This window comes from Bombus pyrosoma, linkage group LG2 (genome assembly GCF_014825855.1).
Source record: "Bombus pyrosoma isolate SC7728 linkage group LG2, ASM1482585v1, whole genome shotgun sequence".
In the NCBI taxonomy this organism is placed as follows: domain Eukaryota; kingdom Metazoa; phylum Arthropoda; class Insecta; order Hymenoptera; family Apidae; genus Bombus; species Bombus pyrosoma.
This window is the reverse complement of record NC_057771.1, coordinates 1,698,144-1,714,620: the sequence shown is the minus strand read 5'-3', so window position 1 is coordinate 1,714,620 and position 16,477 is coordinate 1,698,144. Positions and strand designations below refer to the sequence as shown.

At 28.5% G+C, this 16,477-nt stretch overlaps 2 protein-coding genes across 5 annotated transcripts; one reads left to right on the top strand and one right to left on the bottom strand.

Moving 5' to 3' along the window:
• Positions 1 to 425: 425 nt before the first annotated feature.
• Positions 426 to 5,605, bottom strand: LOC122577701 (serine/threonine-protein kinase VRK1-like). 2 transcript variants are annotated; one of them, XR_006320408.1, is made up of 11 exons: positions 5,330 to 5,605; positions 4,102 to 4,272; positions 3,818 to 3,943; positions 3,550 to 3,746; positions 3,229 to 3,472; positions 2,944 to 3,144; positions 2,536 to 2,759; positions 2,214 to 2,464; positions 2,023 to 2,156; positions 1,650 to 1,925; positions 426 to 1,580 (listed from the first exon to the last, which is right to left on the bottom strand). XR_006320408.1 is itself a non-coding variant. In XM_043749181.1 (10 exons), exons 2-10 carry the CDS (start codon positions 4,265 to 4,267, stop codon positions 1,858 to 1,860), a joined length of 1,611 nt encoding a protein of 536 aa, XP_043605116.1. In that variant the 5' UTR covers positions 4,268 to 4,272; positions 5,330 to 5,605; the 3' UTR covers positions 426 to 1,857. The 2 variants fall into 2 exon arrangements, 1 of the variants encoding a protein (XP_043605116.1); XM_043749181.1 differs by having other exon boundaries at positions 426 to 1,925.
• Positions 5,606 to 6,486: 881 nt separating this feature from the next.
• Positions 6,487 to 16,017, top strand: LOC122573430 (RNA-binding protein 25). Of its 3 annotated transcripts, none has more exons than XM_043739793.1 (12): positions 6,490 to 6,688; positions 7,203 to 7,345; positions 8,241 to 8,565; positions 8,647 to 8,841; positions 8,922 to 9,037; positions 12,914 to 13,125; positions 13,217 to 13,835; positions 13,973 to 14,390; positions 14,464 to 14,685; positions 15,230 to 15,405; positions 15,470 to 15,616; positions 15,693 to 16,017. In XM_043739793.1, the coding sequence occupies exons 2-12, from the start codon at positions 7,238 to 7,240 to the stop codon at positions 15,783 to 15,785; spliced, it is 2,631 nt and encodes an 876-aa protein (XP_043595728.1). In that variant the 5' UTR covers positions 6,490 to 6,688; positions 7,203 to 7,237; the 3' UTR covers positions 15,786 to 16,017. The 3 variants fall into 3 exon arrangements, 2 of the variants coding, with proteins under 2 accessions (XP_043595728.1, XP_043595720.1); XM_043739785.1 differs by having other exon boundaries at positions 8,211 to 8,565; XR_006318740.1 differs by lacking the exons at positions 15,470 to 15,616; positions 15,693 to 16,017 and adding an exon at positions 15,022 to 15,153 and having other exon boundaries at positions 6,487 to 6,688; positions 8,211 to 8,565; positions 15,230 to 15,365.
• The last annotated feature ends 460 nt before the right edge of the window (positions 16,018 to 16,477 follow it).

The window sequence follows — 16,477 nt, the reverse complement described above, 5'->3', positions numbered from 1 at the left end:
TTATATACTTCATTTTATATTTTTTCAAATACAATATACAATAATATATAAAATGTATGATAACATACACATATAATTAAATTCTATACCTGGTATATATGCATTATTTTTGCTATTTATTTATTATTCATTCATACTATTAGTAATCGTCCTGATTAGAATGCAATACAAATTAGCAAGTAAATTTTATTATATTCTTTTTATTATAATCTTGTTGACAATACTTTAAGAATCTTGTGCAGTGCTGTTAATAAATATATATGTATTGTTTGCTTAATATAGTAAATGTTTAATCACATCTTCTATAACTAAATTAGAATAATATTCATGAAAATAAAAAAAGCTCATGTCAGGTATCTTACATTAGTGAAATATAATAAATCAGAATATGATGAAACACTAGCATTATAAAAAAAGATTACAAATGCACATGTATTTATTTAATTACAATACACTTTTAAGTCTTTAACAACACTGCTTTTCTGGCACAGGTACATGTAACTTAAAAAAATACAAATTAGTTATCACAAATTTACTGTAAATAAATCGACGATTCCATCTATACATGGCTCTTATGATATAAATATATACAAGTATCAATTGTATTTCATGTAACAATGTTATGTAAATATTAGATCTGAATCAATACAAATTTGGTTAAGTTCTACTAAAAAATGACATAAGATAATATTACATGAGATATTGCAACATATTAGAAGCATAACTGTGTATTTTCTAGTTACATGTTGTACATATATAAAATCTAGAACCAAATAAAAATATTAATTGTATTATTTATACTACACACGCATTCCTGTTGATATATTGTAACTATAATAACAAATATAAACTGTTATATTTTAATCATATGTAAGCATTTAATGGCTTAATACTGAGAATTAATAACAGTTTACAGTTGTATTATTTTTACCTACATTTCACTACTTCTAATTGTATTATTTCAAAGTATACTACAACTTCGTTTATATTATAGACAATAATTAGGGACTCTATGCTTGTATATATATCTTGATACTTCGAAGAAATCTTTTACATAATTTTTGCTAATAAATTAATCTCTATATTTTTATGAGAATTAGGAGTAATTCATTTAGGATTGGCTCACAAAATCAAAGTATTAGATTACTTTAGCAATGTCCGAATATAATAAAATAATTTACTCACAGTCACTTTTAACTTACAAAATAATTATAGTAATAAAAAAGAAAAAAAGATTAAATATAATTTAAACATTAAAACTATAATTTATTTTAATAAAGCAACTTAATGAAATATTGACATTATCTATTCAGCATATCATACTATTGACTCATTTTATAAAATAAACAAATAATTCTTAAAAGTTGATGAAACGTGTTTTCGATGCAACATTTAGATCACTTGTTTATTATGACATTAAATTGCATATTTTTTATATGCAAAAGTAACGATTTCTCATTATTGCGCCTGTTAGCAAGTCTTCTTTGAATTGTATTGAAATAATGTTCTTAAAGGAAGCAATGTAATTTTTTTAAAGTGTCCACTGAATTATTTATAATTATTTGTTCGAGATACAGTTACTAAAAAAAAAATCTTATATTAATATACAGTTTGTTAAACAATAAATCATGATATATAAGCAGTCTTACAAAAGTTGGTGCTCTAAATACACCTGAGACATTCCTAATAAATGAAATTTTGTCCTTTAAACAGGAGTTTAATCAAGAGTATATTCTTACAAAATCTAAATGAATTAATAGGAAATAATACTTAATTCATTCATTATTTAGTTAACTCGTTTGTGATTCCATTGTTCAAGGAATGAAAATGTATAATATTTAGCAAAATTTGTCATACTCATGTTGAGGGACCTTTTTTTCTTTTGCTGCTTTGTATTTGTTTGTAAGATTTTTTATTTCCAAGTCCTAATAGATCATATATAATGAATTAAAAAACGTAGATAAATAAAATATAGATAAAAGTAAAGTTATATAAATAAGAAAAATTTGAAAAATATCTTACGTTTTAATTGAGCCCCTCGGGACCGTGTCACACGTGGTGAAATCTTCGCTAAAGAAAGTGTTGTCAAGGAATTTTTCTTTTTTAATTGAACTATTTGTTCCATAGCTGGTGTCATCCACTTTGTTTTAGGATCTCTGTTTAAAAAAAGAATTATTTTACACTGTTATTGTATATAATTTAAATATACTCACTCTAATGTTTTCGGTAAAGATTTATGTCGAAATGCGCCTGATTGTTTCTCTTTCATTCTCTGAATTACGCTTAACATGGCATATGTAGGTAAGGATGGAGGAGGTGGAGATGGAGGTGGTGTAAGTGGTGAAGGTGGAGTTTGTAGACTAATTTTTGCGAGTTTATCAGGATGGAGCGCTAGCACTGCTTCCCAACAAAATTCTTTTCGTTCAACTGGATATTTAGGTTGTGTATTTCGAGTTATGCGTATCTAAAAATAATAATGCATATTGTTTTATTATGAAATAAGATTTAATATTAATAAAAAATGTAATAGTATACCTCGCCATTTACAGGTCTACAAGGTTTCCTTTCTCGTAAGTACGGTCGTTTGAAAGACATGGGATAAGAAATATTTTCATTAGATTCTCTTAAAGGGTGCAAACATGTAGGAACATCATTTTTTTGCCTAGAACCAGACTGAAATAAACTACGTAGATAGGAATAGTTAGGTTTAGTTTCAAATCCCAATTCAGTAATATATTTCATATACTCCATAATGGCAGCTGGTAAAAAATATTAATTATTAATATTTAATTTTAAAAATCTGTTAAATATATCAGTCATGAATATTTTTAAAGTAGCAATTTGTCTAATTAAAGTAGAATGGATTTACATTATTTTTCATATTTGAGTAAAATTAAATTAAAAAATATTTGAAATATTGATATACAAAATACAATAACTTACCAGGTGGTTCTTTTTTATAAGGAAAACATTTATGCATAAATAATGATAAATTTGAAAGTAAAATTTCTTTTTGTGCATGGACTTCTTCTGGATCCATTGCTGATGTTACACTATTATTTTCTTTTTCCCAAGGTAATTTGCCACACAACCATTGTAGTATATTATATCCTAATGTTTCTAAATCTCCTCTTCTTGAGTGTGCTACGGTAATATCAATTTGTAATAAACTAAAGTGTAATTATGTTGTAAAATATGAAAGACACATAACAAATTTATAAAACTCACTTCCATGATGTGCATCTCTTGATGTGAATTCTAATGTTCCTTCATGAGCTCTTCTTTCATCATGAACAAATGGCTTATGTACACCTGCACTTGTACGGAAACGATAAGCCAATCCATAATCAACCAAATAAGCTTGAAATTTTTTTGTTGTTATATCTTCTGCACTTAAAGACAACAAAATATTTGATCCTTTAACATCTGCATGAGCATATCCTTGACTGTGAATATATTCAAGTGCATCTAACTATAAAAATGTGAAAAATAATAAGATTACAAAATTATTAACTAATTTCTAAATTTTCTATTTTTATAGTAAAGTACCATTTGAACAGCTAGCCTGTTAACAAGTTTGATTGGTAATTTTCTCCCATTTGATATAAACAATTTTCCAATATCAATGCCATATCTTGGAATTACTAAAAATCTATACTTTTGCCCTCGATATATGTGAGAACCAGATCCTTCATATGTTGGAACACCTATTCGTCTTTTTCCTTGCGATTTGCACCAGGTATCAACTAAAATTCATAATAATGGAGATATATATGAAACATAAATTATATATGTTATATACAACTAAGTTACTTACTCATATGTTTACGAGCTGCTCTTATATAAAAATTCATTTCAACAAATAGTGGACCGTTATTATGTGGTTCAATTTTTATCACATACTTTGCATCTTGTCCAATTGAAGCATTAATGTCATTTGATGCTGGAATGTAAAATTTTTAAATTTAATATTAATAGCAACAGATAATGAAATAGTAAACACAACATTTAAGTAATTTATTAAAGTACGTTTCTGTTTGTTTGATCGAGGTTGGCACTAATTTTATTTCAATCAAGCAGTATTTGAGTAAGGAATATTACCTAAGTATATATCACCAAATCCACCGTATCCTATTGTATGTCCTAGTTTCCATTTGTTTTGAGTAATATCTGTTAATATCTCTCCAGCTGGCAATTGATCAGGTAATTTGCAACCTAATGCTGCTACTCTTTTAACAGATATCTCTTCACCTCGTCTTGGTGCCATTATCACTATATAGTTATTTATATAAAATTCAACATTCTATTAACTTATACACTATACTATGATGGAAATATTAATTATTTATTAAGAATAAAAGATTGGACAATATTATAGTTTATTATAAATTCTACATAATTCCAGAAGAAAATTCTTCTATACATAAAATTATAAAATGATCAATTAATATAGCTGCAAATAATTACTTTTATATGAATTAAAACATTATATAAAATGAATTATATTTTTAACCTATATTTAAATTTTATATTTGTTATGAATACACTAATAGAAATGTTCAATATAAATAAGATATAAAAAATAAGTATAATCTAGTTGAATGCAATGAGTTTATATATAAATACATAATCCTTTTAATTATTTCTTGATTATGTATGCACATTGTTAATTATACATAAGAAAAGTTATATATTTATGTACTGAAACATATAAAATTATTATTTTTATATATATATATTTAAACTGGATAGAAGATTTTAATATATATTATGAAATTACAACATGAAAATCTTTAAACTTTTATACCAAAATAATAATACATTTTATTCAAATTAATATTTGAATATATATAACCTATACTGTAAACAATTTTATTTTGTATTATAAATATAATTAAATTTCTTATTTATTCCTTTAATTAAATAAAATAATAATTTGATAGATAGATATGCATTACTATATAATAATTAATTTTATAATTCAATACTACAGTATAATAGGAGTGATGAAAAAAGTAGAAATATGTTTTCTATATTTTTGTACAACAGTCGTCACTGATGCAGTGGAAAATGCGTTATTTAAATACTACCTAATAAGGTTTTTAATAAATACAAATTACGTAAATATTATCATAAAAATTGTCTTCGCTTTTTCTAGTATTTTCCCAAGAGTTCATATATAATTCGCTACCTTGGTTTTCAAAATATTGTTTCCTATTTGTGTAAATTAAACAAAAAAATATAATTTTAAGGATTCCATGTTCAACTGTCAACTAAAATAATTAACTAATAAAAAGCATGAAATATTCTTCCACTTTAGCTTGTATACCTCAGAAGACGGATTAAAGGACATCGCACAAAATTTCTTTAATTGTTTGGCACATTGGAATCTTTAATAATTTAAAGTATTTCTTTTTTGTGTTTTGAAACTCTGACTATCCTCCAAAAAGATTTCACCTAGCGTAAGAATACACCACACTGCCATTTCATGAACTAAGGAGTTTAACGGAAACCGATCAACTGAAGAGGGCGTCCTTAAATTTATATCTTCTTGACTAAACATTTAAATAATGCTAATGTTGACAATAAAAAAACCCGCTGTATTATTTTACTGTTCACTATATTGCCTATTATATTTCCAATATTTTAATCTAACATGATGAGTTATGATTGTTACATAATATATTCATTTTTATTAATAGCATCCGTTTTAATAATTGATTTACTATGTCATAGATAGTTCACTTTTAAAAATGTAATGCCAAGAGAAAAGAGAATTAATGAATTTTCTTACATACATATATTTTTTAATATATTTTTTTCTAATGTAATAATATTATCATTGGTAGTATCTGGTAGCATCTACAAGAGTAGATGACCATTGAATATTAGAAATTTATATAAATTTTATCTATATAAATGAAAAATGTCAAATATATTTTAATTAATTTCCTTAATTGATTTTGTATAAAAATGTTTATTTAAATATCTAGTAATGCTGTTCAATGTTTTTGTAATTATTTTTTACATTTTCAGTATAGAGGTTATTAAGTAAATAATAAAAAGTACGATAAGAAAAAAAAATTACTACACAATTCTAAGTATTTCGTAAATCTGTAAAAAAATATTGTAAAGAATTATATGCAAAAATTATACAATTATAATACAATTCCATGTGTAAGTAAACCGGGTTTTCTGGCATTAATTTATTTAAACATAGATTTGTTTCATAACATTTTAATGGTGTCTCTGGTACAACAAAATATGATAATGAAAATTAAAATTGAAATTAAAATTAAAACTAAATGCTGCTCTACTGAGGAAATGATATAATTGTATACAATTTAAAATATTTAATATTAATTTATTTTGTTTTAATATGCTCTATCAAAAATTCAATAAATTACAGAGTAGAAGTCGTAAGTTGCTGCATATGTAGCTTGGTTCTTTTACGATGAGTCTTCGAACCCATGGGAAATGTAACATCAACCATAGCCTTCTAGAAGCAATCAGCGCATGAAGCCGTAATGGACGAAAAGAAGTAATTACTAGCTGACGGATTGTGAAAGTGGAAGTTTCAGTTTGTGTGTTTATTGTAATATTCCTTTAGCTTTAGAGTCCTATTAAAATGACGTAAATATTTGTTAAATGATGGTTGATGCTTTATTTCTATTTTCAAATATATTATGTAAGTACAGTATTGGTTCTTTGTTGAGATCATTTTAATGGTTAGAATACCAAAGCATCCATTAGAGTCTTCTCTGATATCTATAACTATTACTACGAAAAACATGTTTTCACACAGCAAACTTACATGTTGAGTAATGTTTATATGTCTATGCATAGTTCAAATATTTGTTTTGTAATATTGATTACTAGAGTATTAAATTCATACTTGTATTTTATTATATCTCAAGAAAGTGTGCTTAAGATTGTTATGTATCAAAGGTTATTTAATGTCAATTTTTTAAATATTTCAAGTACAATATAATTAAAATATGTTTTTGTAACTACATAATACAATTTACAGACATGAGATTTCATTTATTTGCAATCATTAAATTTTTATTTTTAAAATTTAATAGTTGTAAGTATGGATTATAATAATATATATATCAGTATTAATAAAAGTTCTATGTTGAAATAAAACTCTATATCTTTTATATATTACTTCCACTAAATAACTGTATTACATATTTTAGTGAGAACACTGCCATAGTATTATTTAAAATAAGAAATGTCTTACCCTGGTCAGCCCCCAATGGGAATACCAGGCATGCCACCAATGCCTTACATGGTTGGTGCACCTCCACCAATTATTGGCGGTGTAATGCCTATGGCACATGTAAGTAAATATAAAATTAAATATTCTAAAATTTGGGCATGTTTGTTTTGTATGCTGTTGGTAAATTTATGATCTCCTGTTAACAATCGTTTGCACTTGCTGTTAATAAAATTTTCAGTGGTTTCAATAAAGAAACTAATTATTTTATTAACTAAAACTCTAATACAGAGTAATGTAACTTAATATAATTTCTTTGTTAGATTAATCTCCTAATATTTTAATCTGTCATTTTTCTTATTCATTTTAAATGATAACGATTATATATTAAATAATTAAAATAATTAAAAATTGATATATTGTTTAATTTGTAATAATGTAATTACTTTATATAACCTATTTTTTTTTAAATAAAAGATAAAAAGTAATATATTCAAGTGCCAGAAATGTTAAAACAAAAATAATAAGCATCTTTACTTACTATAAAAGAAAAATCAAAAGCATGTAATGTTTGATTTTATTAATGCTGTGTAAATAAATTAACATGTTAAGTAATAAAAATTCACAAAAATAACCTTATATTTTTAAATATCACTAATTATATCATAATTAAACATTTTTCTATATGTTAATGCAGTTGTTTTGTATAATGTATTAACATCCTGTATTTAAATTACACTATGAATGGAATGCATATTACTTAACTATTTATGCTATAGGATTATTGTATGAGACATTTTCTAAAAGTTATGTTTTCTGGCACAAATTTTCATCTTAAGTTCTTTTTATTTGATATATGCATGTCTTACCTTTATAATAAAATATAATACAAGGAAAAAGATTAACATACTATTAGGGGGAGGGGAGATTCTGGACTGCATGAGTAGAGATGTGCATTATTAAGAATACTACCATTTATAAAACATAGATGATTCCAACACCCGTATCTGCGATGCAGACCTCAGCTCCAGCTGTTCGGTATGCACGTAACCAAAATCGTCATGACAATAATCGTCGCCGTGAAAGAGAATCTGGTCCGCCAGTTACTGTATTTATTGGTAACATTATGGAAAGAGCACCTGATGTGATGATTCGACATATTTTGGGTGCATGTGGTCATGTGCTTTCATGGAAGAGAGTCCAAGCATTTGGATTTTGCGAATATGCAGGTCCTGATGCAGGTCTTAGAGCAGTTAGATTACTTCATGACATGGAAATCGGTACAAAGAAGCTTGTTGTCAAAGTTGATGCAAAAGCTAAAGTCGTTTTGGATCAGTTCAAAGGTAAATTTAAAATACTTGCAGTATTTACATGCATACATATTATTCATTTATTTTGATTTGTTACTTCTTTGTGTATAATAGCAGAAAGAAGGAAAAAATTAAGAGGAGGCCAATCGCCTCTACAAGATGAAACATCAATTGAAGGGGCAGAAGGAGAAGAAGGTGAAGATTACATGGATGAGGGTATGAGAGTAGTGGATGCAGATGCATTAGCACGTATTAATCAAATTATAGCTGAACATGCCGCTGATTTAGAAATGGCTCAAGCTGCTCCTGGTAGTGTACTAATTCTATTCATAGTAATGTATTGAATTAAATTAGAGAACTAACAAATATTCTTTAATTATATGTTATAGAAGAACATCAAATAAAAATGGTTGCTAAATCTTTGAACCTGGATGATGCAGAAATAGAAGAAAGTAAAAGAGACTTGATTACACGAGAAATTGGAAAATTCAGGGAGGTTATGAAGGTAATTATTTTCATAATTATTTTGGAAATCTTGTTATGTCATTCCTACTTTTCTGCCCTTCTTTTTGGTCGGATATGATATACCAAGATATTAGAAGGTATTATGAATTGTGGTCTAATAGGATTGGGTAAAAACTTTGCAAAAGTTTAGGTATAAGAATGCTAACAATTATTGTAAAATTGTTAGTGTCGATTATGTGAATTTTTTACGAAGCATTATAAACATTATTCTATAATATATTGTAATCTTCTCTAAAAAGAATTATTTTATGTGAAAAACTATATTAACTAATTTAAATTATTTTAATGGGCAATAATGTTTGTTACACATTCTTCTGTGTGTATGATAGGCAGCATATTTAATTTCTTAAATTTTTTGCTAGAAAGAATCATATCTTTTAAAGCAAAATTTTAACTGCAATATATTATATTACTATAGGCTTTTATTTTTTTCTGCATTTAATATGTAAGTGTTATAGAGATAATATTTATCTGTTTCTGTTTTGTACAAATGATTAAGAATATGTTTGTAATACTTTGTAGTATTTATTCTATTATCTTTAAAAAACATGATATTCTTTTTCGTTTTTCAAATAAAAAAATAAAATGAATCACTTTACAAATAGGAAAAATTGGAATATACTAACTTCTTTCAAAACTATATATTTAATAAAAAAAAAATGTATTTTTAAATTATAGTTGTAAAGAGTTTGTACTAAGTTTAACAAGTTTATAATACTTTTTGATTATATCAATGACTAGTGAATTCATGAATTGTGTTTAATTCATTTTTAAATGGTTGTATTGTTACTAAGTTACAATTGGTATGTGACAAATATTTAGATGTTTCTATGCTTTAAATACTATAATGAAATGCATTGTAAATATGTATTATGAACGTTTATACACGTTTTATGCATTTGATTATATCTATGTTTCATGTTAGACTATTGATCGAACTCGCAACATATTTATATAGAAAATTAAATGCATTTGGGCAGGCAAAAGAGGATTACAAGTGTATAGTTGTAAACTTTAGCTTTTAAGTATATTGTGATAAAGTGCGTGTGTGCTATGTTAGCTCTAAAAAATTGGAGCCGTGACTCGTTGCTATAATTATAATAACAGGCAGCGTGCGTCGCACACAGCAAACGCACACGCCTAGGAATGCTGTGTGTGGGGACCACTCTTTCACTCACTCATTGGCTCTGAAGGGAGTCAATCACAGCACATCCCTCGTATTTTCGCAGGCAGCTGCAGCCTCGTCGGTAAGTCAGAGTATATCCAACCAACAAAACATGAAAAAACAAGAAATGTGCAATATTAAGACGGGAGAATCTCGTAACTCTACAACATGCTGACATCATGTAGCCAATAAATCTGTTTCTATTGAAACTCCATTTTCTTAATTCATCGCATATAATTCTGCATTATATTAATAGCATTAATGCTATTGTATTTTGAATACAAGTTATTCCATATAATCAAATTTCTTTACCTGTTTCTATAGTTATTGTGCTAAACTGCTGGCACCAATATTGTTATAAAAATGCAATGTATTTTTATATAACATGATGTTTAGTTTTAAAGAAATGACATTACAAAATCAATTCTTATAGTTCTAAAAAATGAAGAACTTGTGTAATGGTATTATAGAATGCAAGATAATAAAGGATAAAGAGTTGGAAGGCTTTAGTAATAATATTTTAAAGTAAATGCAACATTATTATTATATAGTTGAAATTGTAATAAAAAGGTTTTCTATAACACAGATGATTCTCTCATTAATTGATTCAATGGAAGTGCTGTCAATCACTATGAGGATTATATATTCTTTGAGTCAATTAGCAAAAGAATTACTTTATATGAGGTTGATATGAATAAGTTTAAAAAATAATACTAAATTAATAATTATAGATTACTAAAAAATTTGATTATTCAATTTTTCATTGAGTGAGACTATAAAATTAATTAAGATTGTTGTATTATTTGTTTTTTATGAAAGATAATTATAATTTATTTTTATATTTGTATTAATGTCTAGCAGTTTAGTACAGATATATAGAAGATCAGCAAAGTGCCATTCCATTTGTTTTTACACATTGTTTAGGATCGGTAAAAAATGTTTTACATTGAACAAAGAAATTTGACGCTGACATATTTTATAATATATTCTTAGATAGATTATTAATAGGATCGAGACTTTCTGAATCCTACACACAATGAAATGATTTTGTCTTCACAATGGCGACTGTTCAGTTGTTGTCTTTATTTTGTGTAAACAGCTTCTGTCAGCGTCTCGATCAGACATGTAGTACCTAGGTGCGCGCTCCTCCATTCTCCGGTACCACCACACTGACTGACCAAGTCAACTTCACACCGTGAGTAAACTCCACAACCATGAGCCAACACAACCATTCGGTTCTTGTAGTTTTGTTAGTGAACTGCCCATCTGAATACTTATGACCACTGATATTTCATGTTTCAACAGTCTGTTTTTTTCCTCATATGTGCATCTACTTTTATGCACTCAGTTACTCTATCCTTATTAGATTAAAATACTATGGGTTATTGTATGGATATTTAATTTTGAAAACTAAGAGAAAGCAGTTCATAATTTTGAATATGTTTTTTCTTATATAGCATAGTCCATTGATGGCTTTATATAGGGTTTATTAACAATGTCATAAGCAGGAAGGAATAAGCAGTGTTAGGTTTCATAATTTTTTGTCACTAAAGAGTAATATTCATTAGAGTCTATGATTTAGGACTCTCCAAGCAGTAACCCATTATTGTTATTATTATATCAAGTAAGGATGAACCATATTAATTTATTTCTAAGACGTTACGTTGATAATACGGGACGATAAGGGTGGGCAAACTATTGTGCATTTGATATCCAACAGTTTGCTGCATCAACTGCATAGCCAGAAGAAAACAAAGTTGACAGACGTGTGACAGTTTCTTGGCAAAAATGAAAGGTGTTTTGGTGGAATCCCTTCTTCGTGATGACTCCGCTTCTGATTGGTATAATACTTTCTAATAATTATTGAATATTGACAAGAAATCTAAATATCACCCCTTTCGACTCTTAGACTTATATAGCTTTAGACACTATTGATTTACAGGCACATTTGCAATGTTGTAAGTACATTGGGTGGCCTCTACAATGCGTCTGTTAGCATTAAGGTATTCTTAATTTAAGTAGAGCTTAAGAAATTTCTTATGCTTGTTTCCAAAATTTATACCTGCACTTAGGTAATTGATATGTAAACAAGATTTCGTGTAAGATGCTGCTGAGCGAGCATACTCCAGCGGAGTGAGTATACTATATTGAGATGAACAGAATTATGATACTTGATATGTGATTAATTTTTGTACAACTAGTAATCGTTCAACATTGCAATCTTTGTAATGTTAAAGATACTAAAAGTAAAGCACAATTTGTATACAAAATGTAAATATTAAAAAAATATACAAAATGTTAAAAATATTTTTTAAAAGAATTTTCATAACGAATTAAGATTTCTTTTTGAAGTATTTATTTCAAGTAATCATTTTGTTGATATAAAGATCCGTGTAATATTACTTTTAAAATAATATCGCTTGTTTGTGCAAATATTTTGTATGTATCAGGGCATCTATATTTTGAATTAAAGAAAAGAAATGATAATACTGCACTGTTATAGTGTAGTGATATTTTACCACTTTTATATTCATTAACTAACTTTACACTTACAGTAACCTTTTTCTACCCTTTAATTTTTATAACTGAAGAGGATATACGATTGCTAGTTTTTGCGTTTTATTATCACAGCCTGATAAGTTTGCTTTGAATATTTGGTCTCACCTATTTTTTTATTTTTGTTTTTTATAGAAGCAGGAGGAGGAGAAGGCTCAAGTTAAACGGAAGAAAGAAGCTGTTGAGAAAGAAGAACGGGAGAAACGTGAAAAAGAGCGACGAGACAGGCGTGATGGCAGTAACACTAAAGACGATCAAGACGGCGATCCTGGTAGTCCCACGTCTCATAAAGGTCGCAGTAGTAGTACCGGAAGTAGTAGAAGAGACAAAAGGCGGTCTAAATCTAGGTATTAACATTTAACAATTTCCGGGAAGTGTTTAAAAATTCATTAATTTACAATATAAAATTTATTGTAAGCATTTTCTATCTTTCTTAAGATCTAAGGAACGAGAGAGGGATCGTCAGAGGAGCGACAGAGATCGTGATAGAGATAGAGATCGAGAAAGAGATAGAGAAAGAGAACGAGAAAGAGATCGTGACCGCGAAAGAGAGCGTGAAAGAGAACGTGAAAGAGATAGAGAAAGGGAAAGGGACAGGGAACGAGAAAGAGAACGTGAAAGAGAAGAAGCAAGGAAAACTGAAAGAGAAATTATGCGTGAAAGGGAGGAAGAGGAAGAGGCGAAAGAGAGGAAAAAGAACGAAAGAAGAGCGAGAGAAAAAGAAGCAGCTTATCAAGAGCGTTTGAGAGCATGGGAAACGCGGGAACGTCGCAAACAAAAGGAATATGAGAAAGAAGCGGAGAAACGCAGAGCAAAACGGGAAGCGAGAGAAAGGGAAGCAAAACGCTTGAAAGAATTTCTCGAAGATTATGATGATGAAAGAGACGACGCTAAATATTACAAAGGTAAAGAACTTTCACGTCGTCTAGAAGAGAGAGCATTGGAAGCAGAAGCCGATTCGCGGGATCGTTGCGCCGAGCGTCAAGAGCTTCAACGCCTTCGCGATAAACTTTATGCTGACGCTTCTCATCCAGATCCAGCGGCTGAGTTTGAAAGGGTAAAATGTTCCTAAATAATGTGATATTTTGGTTTATGACTAATTACAATATTGATTTTTATTAAGATATGTAATATGCATTTATCTTTCGTTGTATGTAAACTATTCCTTCTACATGAAGACATTGCTTATTTCAGTTAAAAGCTGAACGGGAGGAACAGTATAAGCCTAAACCGGTTATCACGATAATAGACGAAGAGGATGAAAAAGTGGTGAAAAAGGAAAAAGAAGTTATGCCGCCCATAGAAACTGAACCAATTGAAAGTGATAGTGACGAATGTGTGCAATTTGATGATGTTTCTCAGTCAGAGGCACCATCTAGAACACCACCGCGGCATCACCACCATCATCGAAGACATCATCGTCATCATCAGAATCATCATCGTGATGGCGAAGAAACTGAAGAAGTTATAGAAACAGATAGAGAAAGTGTAAAGGGTACAAGATCGTCACCTTCTAATCAAACAGTAACAACACCAGTTCAGTCCATTCCACCCACATTAGATGAAGATTCGCGTATGTCTCTCGTTAGCGAACCAGAAAAAACTGGTAGTAGTGAGTAAATGATGTGATTTATTTAACTTATACAAACACTCTATTTGTGTGCCACATTTTACTTTTATTACAGGTAACTTTGTGCCATTCGCTATGGGAAGCGGAGGCAATCGTGGTGGTGATCATGGAATTGGTAATAAAACTCCTGCTAGTCCAAGCACGGCTATTAATGTTAGTACGCAACAAACGAATCAGAATAAAAAGAAAGGTCGGATCGATGTTAAAGACGTATTTAACAATGACGATGATGACGATGGTGCTAATAACGCAAAAAAGCGTAAACTAGTTCCTTTAGGTAATTAAAAAGTATAAATATATTTTTCGTTTAGATAATGTATGATCTTACTACAATTAGTTTATTTAAGATGGAGTAAACAGGTGTTGGTTAAACAGGAAACGATGGTTGTTTAACGTGAACTAAATACAATAACGTGCTATAATTAAGACAACTAAATAGTTAATTTGCAACTCTCGTCACCACGGTTCCAACGCTCTCTCTCACGCGGACCACATTCTCTCGACAACGCAATTCGCACTCTCTGACTCCTCGATTCACATTCTTTGACTTCTCAACTAACACTGACTGTTAATTCGTCTTTCTCTCTTAGCATCCCTTTGTCTTTTCTCTTAGCCCCACCACGCACGTGTCCCACAACCGCTCGTGGCTAGGGTCATGCAGACCTTTTCCGCGTAACTATTCGATTGAAGGACCGACGATACATTGGCCTGTCGGCATTTAGGCTTTTTCGCGACATTGTTTATGGTTCGCCCAATATCTCTTAGGCCTCTCGTCCACGATACTACAATAATATACGATTTTTATATGAATTCTATTCTAGACTATGGTGAAGAGAAAAAGAAAAAATCTAATGAAGAAGCTCCTAAAGCTGGTAAAGAAGAAAGTACAAAAAGTCAAGAAGAGAAAAGAAAGCATATAAAATCCCTTATTGACAAAATACCTACAGATAAAAACGCTTTGTTTGGCTATCAACTTGATTGGGCAGTAATAGATAATGTAAGATATATTATGAATGAATATTTATGAATTAATTTTTCATCAATTTTTGTTATTTTTATAGACATTAATGGAAAAGAGGATAAGGCCGTGGATTAATAAAAAGATTATTGAATACATTGGAGAACCTGAACCTACATTGGTAGATTTTATTTGTAGCAAAGTAATGGCCGGCAGCTCGCCTCAGGGCATACTTGATGATGTACAGATGGTAAATAATTTTTATTTTATTATTATTTATTTATATAATATTTTTGTTATTGATTTTATAATATCATATGTTGTAGGTATTGGATGAAGAAGCAGAAGTTTTTGTAGTCAAAATGTGGAGGTTATTAATTTACGAAGTGGAAGCTAAAAAAATGGGCTTAGTTAAATAAATGAGATATCAATTCAAAAAAGTACTAATCGACTTAAAAATTCATACTACACATCAAATTCTTTTGGTTAAAAATTGTATTATTTAGGTTATGTACCTCAATACGTGATTACTTATATATAATTTGTAGGATCTTTCGCTAACCGAAAAACACAATGTTGCTCGATTGATAGGTAAACTAAATGTGTAGCAATTGAAATGTTAAATACAAATTGTAATTACGATTTATAATATTTGAGTTGTGTCTTTCCAAATTTGTTTATTCGTAGTTTTAAAGGGAGTTGTAGCATGTTTATAAATGATAGATTTTTTACATTTTTCAAGAAGCTTGACGGATTTAATTTTAATGATTATATAATTTCATCATTTACAAATAATTTTTTCAAAATTTGTACATAGATACAGTAAAAACAACTGATTGTTATCATATGTGTACATATATAATATATATTATTATTATTATTACTATTATTATTATCATCATCATCATCATCATTATCATTATATATTACATGCGCGCGCGCGCGCCATACACACGTAAGTTTTCTGTTAATATTTTTTTGGTTTGTGTCACAATAGTTTGACGTTAAACTAGCTACTAAAAAATGAATAGTGATAGCTTCTACTGAACAAGAATTATGATATTTAAAACAATTGTTTTTACTGTAATATAAATGAAGGAAAATTATAAAT

What these genes read in the sequence shown, in the direction of transcription:
- LOC122573430 (XM_043739785.1), top strand. Translation starts at nt 7,238, where the DNA reads ATGTCTTACCCTGGTCAGCCCCCAATGGGAATACCAGGCATGCCACCA. An exon ending in AAAAGGCGGTCTAAATCTAG is followed by an intron (nt 13,126 to 13,216) that starts GTATTAACATTT and finishes ATCTTTCTTAAG; the next exon opens with ATCTAAGGAACGAGAGAGGG. An exon ending in CAGCGGCTGAGTTTGAAAGG is followed by an intron (nt 13,836 to 13,972) that starts GTAAAATGTTCC and finishes TGCTTATTTCAG; the next exon opens with TTAAAAGCTGAACGGGAGGA.
- LOC122577701 (XM_043749181.1), bottom strand. Translation starts at nt 4,267, where the DNA reads ATGGCACCAAGACGAGGTGAAGAGATATCTGTTAAAAGAGTAGCAGCA. An exon ending in ACAGGCTAGCTGTTCAAATG is followed by an intron (nt 3,473 to 3,549) that starts GTACTTTACTAT and finishes ACATTTTTATAG; the next exon opens with TTAGATGCACTTGAATATAT. An exon ending in TTATAAAAAAGAACCACCTG is followed by an intron (nt 2,760 to 2,943) that starts GTAAGTTATTGT and finishes ATTTTTTACCAG; the next exon opens with CTGCCATTATGGAGTATATG.